General features: G+C 40.0%; 2 protein-coding genes across 2 annotated transcripts; one reads left to right on the top strand and one right to left on the bottom strand.

The window, feature by feature from the left end:
* The first annotated feature begins 3105 nt into the window (after positions 1 to 3105).
* On the top strand, positions 3106 to 8725 carry LOC128258132 (tyrosine 3-monooxygenase). The gene is made up of 7 exons (XM_052989556.1): positions 3106 to 3632; positions 4667 to 4778; positions 5050 to 5172; positions 5302 to 5394; positions 5755 to 6574; positions 6875 to 7001; positions 7409 to 8725. The coding sequence occupies exons 1-7, from the start codon at positions 3564 to 3566 to the stop codon at positions 7805 to 7807; spliced, it is 1743 nt and encodes a 580-aa protein (XP_052845516.1). The 5' UTR covers positions 3106 to 3563; the 3' UTR covers positions 7808 to 8725.
* Positions 8726 to 14372: 5647 nt separating this feature from the next.
* Positions 14373 to 19241, bottom strand: LOC128258632 (ras-related and estrogen-regulated growth inhibitor). The gene is made up of 3 exons (XM_052990339.1): positions 18535 to 19241; positions 14915 to 15045; positions 14373 to 14845 (listed from the first exon to the last, which is right to left on the bottom strand). Exons 1-3 carry the CDS (start codon positions 18617 to 18619, stop codon positions 14441 to 14443), a joined length of 621 nt encoding a protein of 206 aa, XP_052846299.1. The 5' UTR covers positions 18620 to 19241; the 3' UTR covers positions 14373 to 14440.
* Between the last annotated feature and the right edge of the window lie 920 nt (positions 19242 to 20161).

Raw genomic sequence — 20161 nt, 5'->3', positions numbered from 1 at the left:
ATGAATCACGACTAAAAACTCAGACTCCATGTATCTGAAACAATTTTGTGACTTCTGAAACCTTGGGCGTTTGCTCGTATATTCGTTTGCATATTGTTCGCCGTCTTATATCTAACACTACCTTTAGAATGAGCCAAGCGTATGCGCCGTGCACAATTAAATTTAAATATTAAATCAAACAAAAAAAAAAATAAGAGAATTAAATAGCAAAACTAAAGGCTGTGCCTTAATTATGCAGCGCAAAGAACAATAGTAGAAAACTAGTGTCGGAAGAAAAGTTTGTCCCAGCCGTGAGGGCATTCGAACGTGTGAGAGATTAAGATATGTACTGGCATAAATCTATAAAAACCTTAAACTGAAATTATAGTTTGATTGGCTTCCTAAAAGATTGCACGAAAATCGGAAGTAAATGTTTAGCCAAATGTGAATGGCATGGAGGCTAATGTGGGAACTTTTGCATATGACTAATGGCTAATGTAGTACGCAGTTTAGTTTATAGGCTAAGTGGGTTGCAATCTATTTTTTATAAATAAATGTATTTGTTTTAAAATGTCTTGTTTTTTAAATTACCTTTTAACATGCATGACAAAGTAACAATCTAAGCTCTATACTTCCGATTTAAAAAGTGGATATATAGTTGTTTTTGAATAAATAAATACAAAAGGAAATGAAAACATTTATAAATATAATGTCAAGGTATAAATTTAATGATTTAATTAACTATAGTATATAGTTATATTTTTAAGTACCTAACAAGTTTTTAAACGGCCTTTCTATCAAATAATCTCCAATAATGTTATAAAATTGATTTCGTAGCTCCCACAACCGCCAACGAACTGAATCATAAAGCCCACTTGATCGATCCAATTTGTATAATGAATCTATCAGTGTTATGATTATGTTTTTGCTACGCCAGATGTTATACAACTCGGTACACTTAATAACTTAATGCTACTGTACGATCGGTACGGATTGAATTGGATAGACGTATAGATGATGTGTTAGCTCATTATCGGGCTCGTTAGCTCAATCAGTCGATTTGATCTACTTATTTGATTGGTCCGCAGCAACATCGGCATTAGTTAGTTAGTCGCTAGATGCAGGCTGCAAGGATGACCGGATTGCTGGCAAGTACGAGTGCAAATATGTAGATCAATGGCAAATCGCGTCGATCTCGAGCGGCGCTAACTGAATTTGGTTGAAAAGCTAGCACGCTTGAATATAAAGCTGCCACCGCCACTGCCACTGCCACTGAAAATGTCATTCGATGGCGGCCCAAATCCAATTTCAGCAGCGGCGGCAGCCTTGCCGGCGTTATCAGCTTACAGGAATATGTGTTTATATTCATATTCGATCTCGTAGTCCGTCAGCTGCCATATGCTAATAACATTCGCCAGATGTTTTGCCGCTGCTTTCAATTATGCCATAGATCTAATTATATGGCCGTACTTATCGCCCGGGCTTAGTTTAATGTGCTACATTTACGCATGCAAATTAGTTGTTAAATGTGCTTTTAAAATATAATCGATATGGCCGGGTGCCGCCTACTCGGCACTCAATACTCAATACTCGATACTCGGCCACGCACGTACACAAGTGATCGGAACTTCCTGTTTATCATTAGTTTGTTTTTCTGCTCACTTTCACTTTGTCCCTATATGATCCGCTTCTGCATCCGCTCTAGTTAAGATTTCTGGTATTTCAGTTGAGTCATTCAGGATCTACGGGCATTAGCTCGGGGCTTTGACTGCCACAGATCTTTGACTATAATTACACATTGAAAAAAATTAGAGCTAAAATAGAATTTAGTAAGCAAAACAATTGTTTATAGATCATAATATTGAAATATTGAACTTTAGGAATACTAGTTATGATAAATGTAGATATATCACAGATCAATAGATATCTTGGTTTTAAAATATTAAAAATATATACTTTAAAATGTTTACTCCATAAGTAATCTCGATCATTATGAAATCATTGTACTTTAATTTTAGGAATTTTTGTATGCCTTAACGATAAAAATATAAAATAAATACAAAACACAACAATTTAATAACTGCTTTTGTTTTTTGAAAACACTAAAGAAAATCGATTTTTATTTCATAGCTTTTTCTTACCGCATAAGGAAAAAAACACAAATGGGGAAAGTCCTGACACTATTTAGATTTGTTTTTTTTGTGCATTGATTTGTTTCAGACATTGGCATTTTTAATATAAAAATAAAAATAATGAAATAAATTCACGAAAATAAAGAGATATTTTGGTAGGAATATATTTATTATATTAAACAAAATGAAGTTTTCATGTTGTCGATAGTTTTCTAAGTTTCTAAATTTTGCAAATGATTTTAAGATCAAAAGAAATTTATAAAGAAAAACAAAAACGATTAATGTGTTCAGTTACAGGTCGCTAAAAAACCAATATAAAAATAAAACGATGTGTGTAAATTTTGCATTTAGTTACGATGTTTTTATGTCTTTAAAATGATTTCTGACCAAATGTAAGCGAAGCAATAGTAAGTTGACCGAAGCAATAGTTTTGTTATTTTCCCCCGTGCACGCGTCGTATACGTAACATTTGGCATGTCTTGGCTTTGTTTTGTTTTGGTTTTTTCTATATGACCTGTTGAGGCTTTTCTAATGACGCTCCACCTGGCCGAGAGACATTTCCAAATGCTTTTGGGTATTCTACCAATCCACCGACTGACGCGCACGCGCTAATGGTTAACCCCGCTTTTTAGCCAAGAGATGGTGACAAGCTAACAAACAAGCGAGCGAGCGACCGAGCGACCGAGCGAGCGTCCGAGCAAGCAAGCAACAAAAACATGGCCAATGCGACGTTCTAGCCTTTTGCCGCACTTGAACTTGGTCGAGTCAGGCCCCGCGATTCTCGACCCACTGCTGGTGAGAGGAAACCCCACGGCATCTCGGTGTTAACCCGCTCCAGCTGGGCAACTACGTCACAGCCGCGTCATGCGAAAACCAGTCATCGTCGTGGTCGTCGTCGCTGGCATCGTCGTTCGTTGAAACGTTCGTTAACTTGGCCGTCGGAATCGGTGTCGGAATCGGAATCTGGGGGTATTTAAGCGGCGGCAACTCGACCTGGAGCATGCATTGATTCGCTATCATTCGCTCTAAAGACTTGTGCCCAGCCTCAAGTAGTTTGCTGACTCTGTTTGTTGTAATACAATTAGCCGACAAGGATAACCATCATCACATCAGTTTCGAGTTCGCGAAAGGATCCACAAAAGTTATACACCCAATTATCCCGCCGTGAATCGAGAGTCGAGATTCGAGATTCGATAGTTCTTGTCCAGCTCAATTCTAGACGCAAACAGTTCAGTACCAGGAGCGTATTTCTTGCCAGTCCCAGTTCAAATCAGCCAGATCACCAATAAGCAGTGAAAGTGTCAACACATTTCGAGTGCTTATTGCAAATCAAACAAGAAAAGCGTAACCAAGCACATAAGCAAATAGTATTCTAAGTGTTTTTGGCAACACTTTGCGTAAATTTTTGTTAATACAACTACCACACAAAAATCAAAACACACACAAAACAAAATGATGGCCGTTGCAGCAGCCCAAAAGAACCGCGAGATGTTCGCCATCAAGAAATCCTACAGTATTGAGGTGAGTCCACATGATGAATATAAATAAACACTGTTTTCGAAATCAAAAAAAAGTCAGAGAAAAATATCCAAATAGAGAGACAAGATTTGGTCTACGTGACTGGCCAAAGGTTTAGTGTTTTGAAAAACAAACCGAAATCGTAATCGAAATCGAAATCGAAATCGAAATCGAAACCAGTTAGCCGGGCAGTCGGCCCATTTGGTGATCCCGCATTTCTTTTCGCAAATTCAGGTGGCCAATTCAGTTGGCCAAAAAGTCACACCTCTAAGAACAGGCGGCCCAAACCGAAAGGCCCAGCAGCCAGCGGCCACAACGAGTCGTGTGTTAAGTTATTATTTAACAAATAAGTGAAAGTGGCTGCCTTTATGCCCCTGCACTTAGCCTGGTCGCAACAGTCGCGCCTCATTGTTGACTCGTCTCTGTTTATGTTTATGCTGCGGCCGACCAAAACAAAATATGAAATCAATAAAAATGATTCAATGAGTTGGGCATCTTTCATCAGCCAAAGCGGTGGCCCAAAAAAAAAAAAAAAACCCACCGAAAGCAAACAAAAACAAGATGACAGTGAAAACTGCAACTGATGAAAACCTTTTTCCCCCTTCCCCCCCCAAAAAAAAAAGAAAGAAAAAAACCTTTAACGGTTGCCAGTTGCATTTTTTCCCCCCAGAATCGCATGGGGATTTTCGATGGCTTTCAGCCACACACACACTTCATATTTATCAGTTATCTTCGCACCTTGCCGTCTTCGAATCGGTGACATCGCATTAAATTACCATTCCGAGCTTTGAATCACAATCAATAGACTTCCATGAATAGCGAGCTCTATTCAAGAAACCTAAAGAAAAGATCTGAAGACTACGCTTTCACAGGCATTTTACATAAGCCTCGAAAATTGCGCAATAGTCTGCTTAGCAGCACCACCCAAGCGTGCAGCAAAAAACCAAACCATGCCTGAAGGTCAAGGCAACGGTCTAATTTCCGCTGCATATCCTGCAAGTGTCACTAACACGGTGCTATCTCGATGTCTTTTCCAGAATGGGTATCCTTCCCGTCGCCGCAGCCTGGTGGACGATGCCCGTTTCGAGACCCTGGTGGTCAAGCAGACCAAACAAACCGTCCTCGAGGAAGCCCGCAGCAAGGCAAATGGTGAGTCTCAAAAATCTATTAAACATATATAAATAAGTGAACAAAATAGCTTTAAAGTGGTCTGAAAACTTTGCAAATTCAACAAGTGGAGGGTTAAAAAATATTCAAAAAACTTAAATTGGGGTTTTAAATTTAATTCTTAAATCTTGCTAAGAAACACCTTATAAAGTAACTTTAATTTGTTTTTTTAAATTTTGTCTTAGTTTTAAGTTTATTATTTTTTCTTCCCTTTTATTTATGATTTCGTTTTGTTTTAAATTTAATTTTAAAGACGATTCCCTGGAGGAGTGCATTCTGCAGGCTCAGGAGCACATTCCTGCCGAGCAGAATGTGGAGCTGCAGGACGAGCAAGCCAATCTGGAGAACCTGCCCTTGGAGAACGAATATGTTGCAGGTTAATATCAATGCCTTTTGCCGTTTATTCCTTCTCCTTTTCCCTTCTCCCTGCCAAGCCTATTATCTTTGATTTGATTTTGATTATGATTTTCATGGGTTTTATTATTTTTATTTCATTCGCTTTTAGTTGAGGAGGATGTTGAGTTTGAGAGCGCCGAGCCAGAGGCGGAGCAGTCGCAGGAGCCAGAAGGCGAACGCCAGCAGCCAGCAACCAAGAACGGTGAGCAGGGGCCACTACCCAATCATAAGTAGTACTTAACTTCTGAGGGGCTTTTGAAAAGCGTGCGACATTGATTTAAGTGCTTAATATGATAAAGTGCCGGGGGCAGAGGAAAAGCACTCAACACACAGGCAGCCACAGCCACACGGACAATTGAGTGGGTGTCGAGCAGTTGAAATGTCGCATTTCCCTTTTTCATTTGTTACGCTCGACTTAATAAGGGCAAAGTGAAATGCGTTTGCCTGGCAACCAGTGCCGCCGTCAGTCACCACGTAGCTCGCTTATCGCTTACGTGACCCTAAGCCCTGGATGATTGCATCTTAACCATATTTTTTTCTTCTCCATTCGGCCCCTTTTCAGATTACGGTCTCACCGAGGACGAGATTTTGTTGGCCAATGCGGCATCGGAGTCGCCGGAGGCGGAGGCCGCCATGCAGAGCGCCGCCTTGGTGGTGCGCCTCAAGGAGGGCATCTCCTCGCTGGGCCGCATCCTCAAGGCCATCGAGACCTTCCACGGGGCCGTTCAGCATGTGGAGTCGCGACAGTCGCGCGTCGAGGGCGTGGATCACGATGTCCTGATCAAGTTGGACATGACCCGCGGCAACCTGCTGCAGCTGATCCGATCCCTGCGCCAGTCCGGCTCCTTCAGCAGCATGAACCTGATGGCCGACAACAACCTGAACGTGAAGGCCCCCTGGTTCCCCAAGCACGCCTCCGAGCTGGACAACTGCAACCACCTGATGACCAAGTACGAGCCCGATTTGGACATGAACCATCCCGGATTCGCCGACAAGGTGTACCGCCAACGCCGCAAGGAGATCGCCGAGATTGCCTTCGCCTACAAGTACGGAGATCCGATCCCATACATTGAGTACTCCGACGTGGAGGTCAAGACCTGGCGCTCGGTCTTCAAGACCGTCCAGGATTTGGCCCCCAAGCATGCCTGTGCCGAGTACCGTGCCGCCTTCCAGATGCTCCAGGACGAGCAGATCTTCGTGGAGACCCGTCTGCCCCAGCTGCAGGAGATGTCCGACTTCCTGCGCAAGAACACTGGCTTCTCGCTGCGTCCGGCCGCCGGCCTCCTCACCGCCCGCGACTTCCTCGCCTCCCTGGCCTTCCGCATCTTCCAGAGCACCCAGTATGTGCGCCACGTCAACTCGCCGTACCACACCCCCGAGCCGTAAGTACCCCTTCATCTTCCATATATATATGAACACTCTTTTCGGAGGGGGGTTAAAATCACTTCAAAAGGGGGAAAGCTCTTTGTCCCAGCCTAATTGCATTTGCCTGCCTGCCTGCCTGCCTTGCTGGCATCATTTCCTTTTCCGCCTTTTGCGTGGAAAACTTTTCCCTGGAACTCAGGCAAATTGGCTGCAGGAACTGCGGCGTGTTGCCCAGCTCATTTAGCCAGGCTAATTGCTTTATGCGGAGCACATTTTCCACACTTTTAACAAGCGTTCGTTCTCCTCTGCCATTACAGCGATTCCATTCACGAGCTGCTGGGTCACATGCCGCTGCTGGCCGATCCCAGCTTCGCCCAGTTCTCGCAGGAGATTGGACTGGCCTCGCTGGGTGCCTCCGACGAAGAAATCGAGAAGCTGTCCACGGTGAGTTTCTAATTGAGTTGCAATTTAATGACCTTAGCCTCAAGTGCAGCTATGACAAAGCTGGTTTTTTTTTTTTTTCGTATTTTGTTCGCATCCAAGATCATTGTTTAGTCACTGTCAAAGTCGCACAGAAAAAGTTCAATTCAATGATTTTTAGTACGAACAAAATGGGTCTCACTTCAGTATTTAAAACTATTTTAACCTGAATATAACATTAAATGTTGTAACTACAAATTGGAGCACCAAACACTCGGGTCTTTAAAAGTCTTAAAGTTAGCCATTCCGACCTGAGAATTCTAATTTTTGTGCTATGAGCATTAGTTACTTTATTTCATTAACAATATGATAAATTTTTTTGTTCTGTGCCTTAGTAACTAATTGGCTATATGTTTCTGTCACAATTCCAGGTCTACTGGTTCACTGTTGAGTTCGGTCTCTGCAAGGAACATGGCCAGATCAAGGCCTACGGTGCTGGTCTCCTGAGCTCCTACGGCGAGCTGTTGCACGCCATTAGCGACAAGTGCGAGCACCGTGCCTTCGAGCCCGCCTCCACGGCCGTGCAGCCCTACCAGGATCAGGAGTACCAGCCCATCTACTACGTGGCCGAGAGCTTCGAGGATGCCAAGGACAAGTTCCGCCGCTGGGTCAGCACCATGTCGCGTCCCTTCGAGGTGCGCTTCAATCCGCACACCGAGCGCGTCGAGGTCCTGGACTCCGTGGACAAGCTGGAGACCCTGGTGCACCAGATGAACACGGAGATCTTGCACCTGACCAACGCCATCTCCAAGCTGCGACGCCCGTTCTAAACGGAGGGGGGGAATACAAAAAGAAGCACCCAGAACAACGTCCAAAACAATCCCCCTCACCACCCACCACCCGCCACCCACTACCCCACACTCACATACAGGTGCAACGGTCTCATTTATACAAATTAATTTTAAATTGACATACCGCACAATCCCTCGTAAACGTAATCCTTGAACCAAAATTAAGGCATCGCGCATTATTTTTATTTTTGTAATTTTTTGTTTATTGTTTTTTGTTTAATTTTATTTTATTGTCATCTGAAGTTCTATTTGTCAAAACGCGCACATGGTAAAAGCATATTTATTCGTTAATCACCCAAAACACCACCCGACCCGCATATTTATCACCTCAACTATTATTGGACCAAAAAATCGTTAGACGTTTAAGTGATGTGAAAACAAAGCCAAGCCAAGCCAAGCAAAGCAAAGCGATTTAAGTGAAGTGAAGTGAAGAGCTGGGAATGCAAAGTTCATATACATCCGCACTTAGTAGGCAAAGTACCACACAAAAAACCGCTTGTATACTCAGACACAAAATGTTTTTGTATTATTATTATCTTCTTTTTGTCTCTCACAATATTTACCTAGACTATATAGACACGCGATATAGTATGCCCGGTATTAAAACTTCATTCGGAGAGAGTATTTCAAGAGAAAAATGAACAAAAAAAAAAATACAACTTCAAACAAACGAGAAAATATGGTAAAGATCAAATTGAAACGGAAAACAAAATAGGAATTTCTTACATTGTACAATAACTGTAAACGACAATATTACTATTGTGTACTATTATTATTATTATCTATTATTATGCTTATGACTATTACGTATTGTATTGTAGGTATGTAGAGTTTAAACATTATTATTTTATTTAAGTTTTGTGTATTAATAAAATTAAAAATGCAATTGAAAAATAATTACTCTTTGGTTTCTTCATTTGATTATGTTCTTTGGCAATTAGCAACTCTAAAGTCTGATTCTGTTTAGGGAACATTTTACGACATGAAAGGAGAATGATTATTTGAAATTTTTACATTTGAAAGCAATGAAATGAGAAGAGAATTGAATTTAAATGATATATTTACGGGTGAGAACAAGTGAACGAAATAAGAAAAGTGAATTGAAATCGAGCTATATAGTATATACAAAATAAATTAAATCATTAATGTCTATCAAGAAATCAAAAACCCTTGGACCAAATATATACCATTATAAAGTAATTAATATCCAAACATTTTAAAGTGGATTCAACATTGGGATCAAGAATATTACATATTTAAAGTTAACGTAGCGTGGAATTTTATTGTTATTGTTCGATGTAGTTGCAATTGGATCGAAAGCCAACCAAGTGTTAACATTTCTGCAAGCAATTAGCCAAACTATAAATAATTATATTCGCATATAAATATATATACAAGTTAAAGCGCAGTTGGTCCCCAAGACAGGCTTCGTTGGCTCTGAAAAAATACAATACATAAAGGTATTATTAGCATGAGTGGTGCACAAATCGTGCAGATATCAAATATATATATATATATATATATATATGTCTCTCTATCTCTATATGTATGTATACTCATTCGCTACTATATGAATAAAGTTGAAACCGTTTAAACTTGAAAAGGAACTAAATTTCTGGGAGGGGCTGTGGCACTTTTAAAACGCCCCCAGCACTTGACAATGGTTCGTTTTTTTGCACACCTTGACTTGCCAGAGATCCTGTAGTCATGATTAACAATTGGAAAGGGGCCTCTGGTGGAATTATTTAATTCTATTCTCAACCTATGCCAATTTATTTTAATTAGCGAGCTCTAGTAATTAGTCTTAATTACACACGAGCATGCTATAATCACCTAATAGAACTTTTCTTTCCTATCCACGGGTTATGTGACCAATTTTCGGTGTTTGCGATTTTGATAAATGTAACATATTTATTTTAATACATTTTTTCTGATTAACACAGCGACATCTGTTTCAAAACATGACCTACCTCAGCCTATTAATCTGGGAAAGGAAAAAATCCGATCAACAAATAACACCTGAACGGATTTATCAAATGGCAATTACAATACGTGTACGAGTACGAGATTATTGTGATATAATAATTGGCTGTGTGAATTGGAATTGAATGTGCTAATAGCTTCGAATAGCGGCGGCCAGCAACAACGACAATTAGCAACTGCCGATCGGATGTAGGCGATGTGGAGTGGACTCGTGGGAACGCCCACGGTGTCGTCCAATTATAATGATATTAATATAGAATCAGAACGACAAGGGACGTGTGAGTGTATCGAAGCTAAAATGCCCTCGCAGGTGTGCTGATCATCAAAACAGACTAAGCTAATATATGAACTAGGGCTTGGGATTTCCCTTAAGCGATTCTCTATTGGCTAATTATTTCTCAAGATTCTAATTCATAGATTGGCTTGCAGGTGTGCTAAGAAGATGTTGGCTTTACTAACTTAAATAGTTAATGCTTGTGCTAATGTAGAATAATTTATAAGGCACATGTAGTGCATATAAGCATTTTGATTTAATTTTATATAATTAACAAATTTATTATATTCTGCTTACAAAATAACAATTTAATGTACAAATTCAAATTAAAAAAGCCAATATGGTCATCTTCTTTGGAGTTACCTATTTAAGCCTGATATTTAAACCAAGTCTATGGAATCCTCATAGGTTAATTTCATTGAATTAATATTATATTATAGATATATTAGAATCTCTTGCAGGTGGGCTATCTTGCTCATAGGTATAATTTTAATTATATTTTTATTTTGAGCTTGAACTTGACTTAGGAACATATTTAAAATATGAAGTGTTCAGATTACTTAAACTAAACTTAGAAAATTAATGTTAACTAAAAGTAGTTTTCCATAATTAATTTGATTGATCAGGGGTTCTGGAATGTAGTTTATTACCCTAACGCATTTATTAACTTGAACCAATGTTAACTATCCAATAACAAATATTTAAAATTTTATATGCAGTTCTTTAATTATTGCAGTAATAATTTTAGTAGCCGTTAGGCATATAAAATGTATTTAGTTTATGTATGAACTTGACATTAATGTTAAAAATTAACGGGTTAATGAATATGTCTAACAAATCCCATGCGTCGGTATACCCATTTAGCACTTGGTATGCTATTGCCGATATATATCTATTATAGCTATTGCCTGATACTAAAAAATATGAAAAGGCAGCGAAGTTCAGCTGGAGCTAAGGCTGGGCATTTATCAACTTTAGTTGGCTATAATCGGCTAATTGTCCGAGTGATTTGGGTCAGGTTTAAAAGGCTGGCCGAATGCTTTGCGCTGAGTTTGGCTTGGGCAAACATTTGCACTTGATTCGATTGCCAAGAGCGGCGGACTACGTGCCGCTCGTCAGTTCGGGCTGGTCGAGTAGGCCCACTGGCATAAGGTTCTTATGGTCTTCTGTCAAGGCCACTGAGCAAATGGGTTAGGGTTGCAGGAAACGCGAGGCTCGCACGGGTTTGTTGAACCGACGACGGCGAGGTAATTGCCGGAAGCCCAATGCACTTTGCAATTAAACACTTTTCATTAATTGTTTAGGTTGTTTTACACTGCCGAAAAGAAAATAAAAATATTAACAAGAATAAAGGCAGTGGCAGTGGCACTGCGCAGAACTCAGAGCGCAGAGCGCAGAGCAAAACACGTTTCATTTACAGCCGCCGCAACATTTCAAATTTGGCTAATTAAAGCCGCATAAAACACAGCGAAACAAAAAACCCAAAATACAAAAGCCAAGGTTACCTGAAGCTTGGCTTTGACAGTAGCCAAAGGAATTAACTAGAACATGTCTACCTCTATTATTGCCATTACCAGTTGGTATTTGAAATTTAGCTTTGTCTAATCGAATATCAAAGTCAATGACTTACAGCTGGCATGGCCAAATTCTGGCCGCCATTTCGTGCCAATTAGTTGCAATCGAAACGCGAGTCTTGAACTTTTCAGAGATACTAAATCTAGTCTCATACTTAGCTGGAGCCGAGTGTGTCTGCTGGAGGTGTTAATATCTGCAGCCAAACCGTTAGCCAGCCCACTGTCAACTACACGGGGCTTTGGCCAGAGGTGCACCTGTTGGCCGGTTCTAATTTAAATGATCGGCCATTTATAATCGCAATAGCTCTAGGGCTAATTAGAGTATGAACAGGTTTCCACCCCGCGTCTCTCGAGGGGATGCAGTGCTTCCAGAGGTTGGGAGGCTTGGTCGTAGAACCCCTCATATGCATGTCTATGCCGCTGGTCAACAGCTGGTCTTATGAATATTAAGGGGCGTGAGAGATGCCCCCATAAATAACTGCAATATTTATACCCTTGCATTATAATTTCAGCCAGAAGTTTGTAACACTTTATATATATTCATGATCAGCATCACAAGGAGAGTCGATCTAGCCATGTCCGTCTGTCCGTCCGTATGTCTGTCCGTTTATCCATCCATCTGTCCGGTAGTCCGTTTCTACGCAAACTATTAGCTCAGTTTTAATGTTATCTGCATGAAACAAGTCGCAAAATTAGATTATTCTCAATAAATTACTTAATATTCAGGCTTTTAAAAGGAAAATCCCGGAATTCTGGCCCAACTTTTATGTAAGAATAAATTTACCAATACTTTTACTTTTAACTATTTATTTGTAAATGTTTACCTTATAGCTGCATAATTCAAATATTCGTATAACACTCTCGAATCAAACATTTCCATCAGACTCGAAGGAGGCGGAAAAGTTTCGGTTACAAAACTTTTAGATTTTATGATAGTACTGTTTCTTTAAGGTTGCTTTATTTATTAATTAGAAGAACCAAAGAACACAATACCAAACCTTCCTGAATTCCACCTGTTTTCTCAGGGGCATGCAAAATCTGTCTCCAGAACAGTTAAAGTCACGGGGCTGTAATTAAAACTATTACAGCATTAAATGGCTAAACAATTACGGCTACGGGTGCCAGCTGCGCGACTGCTAAATAGTCCAAGCAATCGATTTGGAACACAACACCTGGCCCAGATCAGTGCTGCAACAGTAGCTAAGGGCCGAGATAGCAAGACCACTTTCGATCATAAATTAAAATTAGAATTTTAAATGCGAAACTAATTAAACAAAACTGCAGAAAAAAAGGTAGAGATAATAGGTATTAAAAGTAAGTGGAGAAAACCTGTGAGATTTCATGCCAAAAGTTGTCAATGTTGTTAAACAATTGCAAGAAAATCGTGCATATAATTTCCCATCACCGGTTGCCAAGCAGCCGCCCTGTCTGGCATTGATGTTAAAAGCCAGATGGTCGTGGTAGTCGGGTTTAAGCCCGGACAGCGGGGCGTATGAGCGATAATGATTGCACACCAATTGGCTCGAAATCGGGATCGACTTGGCTTGGGCCTGATTCTGCGCATCATTGTACCCGTTCATGGGTGTCAATATTATGGTTTTAAGTGGGCAAACAGATCGGGTAACAGTTACCCACAAAAAGAGAGCTGACGCAATGTCAACAATGTCCGGAGCGATCTGTTTGCCAGCCCCATCTCATCATCTCATTCATCTTGTGGCTGCCGCAGAGCGTGAGCTGGACCTGCGACCACATATAGAGTCTGGAACGGCAAGTCTTAAGTAGATTTACACGCTCCATTGGGCCACTTGTTGACTCTGGCTAATTAAAAGTCATGCACACGCGCCGTCAAAGCGGAAGTTTGCCTAGAGCTGGGGAAGATGGCAAAGGTCGGTGCTGGATTAGGGAATCACTTGTCAAGTGATCTGACACATTCTTCTTTAAGAGTGGGTTTTTGATTGTTTAATTACGGTTCAGCAGGTATTTATTACGAAAACCTATTTCAAATCGTGCGAAGCTGGCTAAAGCTGGCTGGATAAAGACATCGGCGACATAACTTCGATTGAAGTTATATACATATACAAAATGGGGGCGATCGGACGACTTACAGCAAGGCCTCGCTAATTAAAAAAAATATACATTTTCGTGCGCCACCCTGTACTTGTGATTAAGCATTTTGTTGATTAATTTAAAGTCAGTTTTTTGTACAAAATATCAAAACATTTGTTTTGTCTGATGCTGCTTTTTAAATTTTTAAGACACTGAAGCTCCATAAATAAAAATTAATAAAAAAGAAATAACAAACTTAAAAAGTGGCGCCCAGAAAGTGTGACCGCCCTTAATCAATTCCTCACAGCTCGTATATTTTAACTTATACTAAGCTTTTTACCTATACTACTTTGGTAGTACAAGTTATATTTAGCACGGAACCCAACCAGTCGAAAAGCTTCTCTTAAGTAAAGTTCCTGTTAAAAGCTGAGTGTTGCGAAACAAATTTCCTTATTTTTCAAAAGTATCAAAACAAGTAAATAAATTTATACAGAATAATAATATCTACTGCGAATATGTACCAAAAATACGAATGTTTAAAAACAAATGTTAAATGTATTTATATGGCACTATTTTATACCTGAAAAGCTTTTCATTTTCTGGCTAAAAACATTTCAAAACAAGACTACACCAAAGGGCTACTTTTTAAAAAAATAAATAAAGAAAATACTTTAAGCAATCCTTTTTAATTTAAAAAAATTTACATTTATTTACATTAAAATCCCATCATCGCTATCAGTCTTTTGGCAAATTGCTGTCGCTCTTCCCTCGGCTGTAGGGGCGTGCCCCGCCCAGCATCCTTTCGAGCAGACTCTGCTTGGACTTGCGCTTGGAGGCCAGCACCTCCTTGCACAGCTCGTTGAAGACCTCGGCCACTTGGTCCACATGGTCGGCGGCGGAGACCTCGCTGAACTTGCACTCGAAGTCCTTGGCCAGGATTTCGCCCTCATCGCGGCTCACCTGGCGCAGGTGCACCATATCCACTTTGTTGGCGCACAGTTGGACGGGAGTATCGGACTGAAGATCGGACTTGGCACGGCGTATATAGTTGAAGCTTTTGCGATCTGTTATTGAGTAGACCAGAAGTAAGCCATCGGCCCATTGGACAAGCTCAGCTGCATTTGGGTATTCGTCCTCAGCCTGATGGGAAAAATATGATGAGACAATTTCAAGCGAATTTTCTGATAAAAATATGGATATTTCACCCACCTTGGGACATGTGTCGAGGATTTCGAAGAGCACTGGCTCGCCATCCACCATCGCCTCGTGCTTATAGCGATTCTCAGTCTGATGATCGTACTCCCCGATGTAACGCTTTGTCAAGAAACGCACAATTAGGGCTGAAATTAAATTAAATAGCCAAAACCATTTACTTAACATGAATTTAATTTATTGCCGGGCTGGCTATCAGCGGGATCAGGTGTAAACCAGGGTAACGCCCTACAGTCCGGAGCAACCCTCGTCCAGGATTTGGGTCAGCACTTAAGCGAGCGTGAAGTACGAGTAGCAAAATGTCAAATGCGATTGCAGGGACAAATGCAGAAGGGACTCGAGACCGGGGCAGGTGGAAATGCGCCTTGTGGGGTTAATAAACCCGAGTCGGCTGCCCGGCAACAAATCGCTGAGCCCTAAAGTTGCGTGTCTCGAGCCAACAAACTCCGTCCTTCGTAGGCCTCGTGTCCTGACAAGGGGGTTAAGTTTTTTTCGGACCTGGTCTTTGGTCATTTCCCCATGCAAGTCCTTTGAACTCGCGTCAAAGCAACAACAACAGCAGCGCTGGGAAACTACAACCTCAGGGGCCACTTCAAGTAAGGATGACAATGACTACATTATACAGTGGACCCTCTGATTTGTGACTTCTATCTGATTTGAGTATATTATATTCATTAAATTCATAAATATAAATAAATATTTTATTCCAACCCATTGTTGTTCATATAACTACTTAAAATGTATATATTGCAATTTAAATAATTAATTTAAATAAGTCAAATAAGTTTGACTGTATCTAAGGCTTTGGCCGTTGGCGTGTGTTTTTTAGTGTAGTTAGTGGTTGCCTTGGTTGCCTCGCGACTTTTTAATGACATTTCCATCATTTATTTTCCCAACACCGCATATATTTGGCCAGCGTTTTCCCTCAGAATGTATGATTTCCGAATTTTCTTTTTTGTTTTCCGCGAGGTCAACGTTTAAATTCTTCAACGCACGACGCCGCAATAGCAATGGGGATGGCGTCTTCTCCGCCCGCTGGGCGCTGATCGCGTCTACGTCTATATGTATGTCTTGTGTTCTTATTATATGTCTATATGGCCAAGTGCGTATGTGTGGCTGCACGGCAAATTCCGGCGGAGGTGGATGTGGGCGATTTAATTGCCCCACCGCATGCACAGACATGGACACACAGTTGAATTAAATATCTTCTCTGGTATTTGGTCAGCGATTTTGGCGAAGTGACATTAAAATATGTGGCAATAAATTTATTAAACATATATGCATTTGTTATTATGTGTTGGCTGCTATTGGGGAGGAATTCCATTTGCTTTAGGCGGATTTTTTTTTATGGCCCAGGAAAATAGGAGTATTTTGTGCTATTTTGTTTGGTTCACTAAAAGTAATCTGTAATCAACTTTATAAAACTTTTTTTTGTTATAAAATTTAATTTTTAGAAAGTTAAAACATATTAGAAAAAAGGGATTTGTTTTGAAGAAGTTCTTAAGCTATTTAATTAATTTATGGAAACATAAGAATATATGTTCAAATCAAAATGCTTTAAATAATTTTAAATATTAAAATAGTAAGGAAATGAAAATTGATAAATTTAATTTTAAAACTTAAAAAAGCTAAAATTGTAAAAAATTAGAGTGTTGTTTTCTTTGTCCTCATCCATAACACAACTAGACGTAGCTCATTCGTTTGTCACCAAAGACACACCCAGTCGTAGATTTTCTGCATGACATGCGTTTTCTTTTTCGTGTTTTTTTTATACCCGCTATATTTATTAGTGAAGCATATTTTCTAGTCATATTTCAGGCGGCTCCACTGTCCACGGTCTTCGGCTGGCCCCGCCAGTTTTCTTTTTAGTTTGCACTCAAAATAATTTGTGACCGGGGACATATAGTACGCAGGTGAAGCCTGAAGTGGACAGCCGGACAAAAATTTGACCTTAAGGCCGTAATTGTCATCACAAAGTAATAAGAATTCCAATTATTTCTGCGTTTTTTAAATCCTGTATTAAACAAAATGCATCTGTGCAAAAGATGTATGTTGCTAGTCTATGCTAATATGCAGTATCTCTGCTTGCAAAACTTCTTAAACAATAACAAAGTAGAGACTGGTAAATTACGGAATATAATTTGTCAGGACCATGTATTTGCAAAAGAAGCGGTCCTGAAAAATTGACAAATAAAAATAATAAATGAGCTTTTAGGTGACCAGCTGGTCATAGCCAGTTTAAGTTCTGTAGAGACCATCGGAGTGCTAGATGATGTTAAAGATTGTAGGGACTGTAAAACGGTTCACTATATGCTTCGATACCTACAGACGTCTTTAGATAAAAGCAATAGTCGTGCCATTCGGATATGCTTTGCGGTATATCGGCAAGGTCCAGACATTCTGTCATGGTGCTTGTTCAAAAACCTCGATTACTATTTTTGAATAGGATTTTAAAAACCCCTAAAAATTAACGTTAACACGATTCAATAAGCCTTGCGTTTTTTTTCTTATAAAAATGCAAACTACTTTTCTCCTGTCAATCTTTGGTTTACATGGATCGCAAGTTTAATTTACCTATTAATGAATCCTTTTTATTTGAAGCAAAGAGTGGTTACTTGACAACGCGGACAAATAGCATGCAGGGGTGACATGAATTTGGCAGCCGCGGGAATAAATTTTCCTGCTAAAGCCATCATCATTAGCTTCATGGATGGGGCCCACCAAAATGTTACAAATTAAATATATTTCGGTGCCTCCCGGTATACGTGATGCCTGACAGGGAGCATCAATTTATGCTAAGTCGTCCGAATCGAAGAAATATGCAACGTCTTTGCTGCCAATGATCTGTGATCTCTTGACTATCTATATATGATCTGAACCCATACACCAAAAGAAATCAGGTCATTTCCTAAACATCTTTTTTTCAATAAGCAAAATAAAAATTTAGCTACTATGAACAATATCAATTTAGTTGAAGCACTCTTCCTTGCCTTTTTTCCTATAAAATAAAGATCTAAAAAACCAATGACCTAGTGCTGATTTTAATAATTTATATTTCCATATGTGTTTGGAAAAATCACAGAGAATTATTAAATTCTCAAAAAAGTACTTTCTCATCATTCCATCGAATTTAATTTTGATTATCACAATCAGTTGGTGGAACAACTTAAGGTTTTACTTGTTAATTTGTTCCATGAAAAAGAAATACATTTTTTTCGGTGTTCTATGCTATGTGCTCATGGGTCGTCATAAATTAGTGCATGGCCTGGTCTTTTGGCCAGAGCCGCTTGTCAAATCAAACGGTGGAAAGCGATTAAAGCGGCAGGCAATGCCAAAGTGCCAGCAGCCGCCACACACAGATACTCCCATTTGCAAGAGTGTGTGCGTAAGTATGGGGTATGGGGTATCTGCATCTGTATATGTATGCTGCCACTTTATAAACAAAACAAACAAAAGTCTAAATATACACGAATCGGCGATTGCTCAACTAATTTGCTGTTGTTGCTCGGCATCCATGCTACAAGTATCTATCGGATACGTCTGCTATTGCTCGGATTGTTTTGGTGTTCGGTGTGTTGTTGCTGTGGAATCACTTGCCGTGGTATTTCGAATCTTACCGCTCTTGCCAACACTGGGTGCCCCGATCACGGCTATCTTCAACTCCGTCAGCGTGGACTTCTTGCGCCGAATACGCGTGGTCATCTTCTCGAATTCCCTGAGCTCTCCAAATTCCCTGAGTTTTTTTTTTTTGTTTTTCTCCGCAGATAGATGGATTCGCTGGTTGGACAGCAGGTGTATATCCGTTGGCGTGTGTTTTCTCCGCTTTAATTATCCGATTGTTATTGTTGTTTCATTTCAATGTCAAAACAAGCGCAAGAAATGCGTTTAAAATTACAGCCGCACACCGAATTTCGCATCGGTGAGATACGTTCATTTGCTTTTTTTTTTAGGGTATTTGGAAAATTAATGAGTTTTCTGCTGCTGCTGCTGTTGCTTTTTTGCTGTTGCTGCAGGTTATTTTCGAAATAATTTTGCGGACTTGTGTCTTATGCTTTTGGGCATTTTTATTATGGATACAGGAATCGCGATCTGCCTGTAAAACGCGCACTGCACTTTCGACGCGCACATAAAACTCATTTATTTATTTATTTAAACCATCAATTTTGCGTATTTCCCAGTCCGCCGATCCGATCCCATGGAGTATGTCTTTTCTACCTATTTTCTTTTATTCTCTGACTGATCTGTTTCGGTATCTCTTGGATTTTAGCCCGCCCGCATCTGTGCGATTTGCGCGGCCAACGGATTTCTACTGAAAGAAAGAGCGGCGGAATCTGTGCTACGCCGGAGTGTAGATGGGATCGTCCGATCGGCCCGATGTCTCTAGCTTTTCGCGAGTATGCGAGCGGGCACCAACCAAAAATAGACAGCCCGAAGAGCAGAGCAGCGATCAATTCCAATTCCTATTCCAATTCCAATCCCATTCCGAGCCCCATTCCCAGACACGCGCCCTGCAAAGGGTTAGAGTTAAAAGATTTCACTCGGCCAATAGGCTAATCGGTGCCATCGAAAATAGCCCCATCGATGTGGCACATCCGATCGCTATCTGCGGCGATTTGGGATCGTTTCGAGAGCACCATTATCATAATCATCACTCTTGTGGCATTTCTCCCAAGACAAATGCTACTGTGAGTGGCTGATGGCAAACGTCGCCTTAAATTAAATTTAATTGGCACGCTGGGGCCTGGCTAAAGCAGCTGTGGGGCAGCAACTGTTTCTGGATATATGGATGTCCTCCTACCCAAAGTAGAAAGCCTTGTTGAGGTACTAAAGCAATTGCAGCTGTTTCGAAAGACAGTTACGAAAAGTTTGTTTGGCTATTCGAGGTGGTTGCACCTGGCTTACGAATTAAGTTATTACCATTTAGGGGAGGTTAGTTCGGAACAGTAAAGATAACTATTAACAAAACTATTAATTAAATTAGACTTTAATAGACTGCAGAGTACAGAAGTAACACAGTAATATGTTTTATTTAGTAAAATACATAAATATAATAAATATAATAATTATTTATGTCTTATTGCAATTTATATACTCAATTCATATATTTTTACTGAAAATTTATTTTATGCTTAAACCCTATTTAAGTTTAATAAAACACATTTTAATCAAATTGGAGTTGTTTTATCAAATATTTTGCACGAAATTAAAAATATTTTAATATTAAACTATGCAATTTAATATACG

This window comes from Drosophila gunungcola, assembly GCF_025200985.1.
Source record: "Drosophila gunungcola strain Sukarami chromosome 3L unlocalized genomic scaffold, Dgunungcola_SK_2 000003F, whole genome shotgun sequence".
NCBI classification, from domain to species: domain Eukaryota; kingdom Metazoa; phylum Arthropoda; class Insecta; order Diptera; family Drosophilidae; genus Drosophila; species Drosophila gunungcola.
Note: the sequence above shows the minus strand (reverse complement) of the source record. Positions and strands in the feature narration are given on the sequence as shown.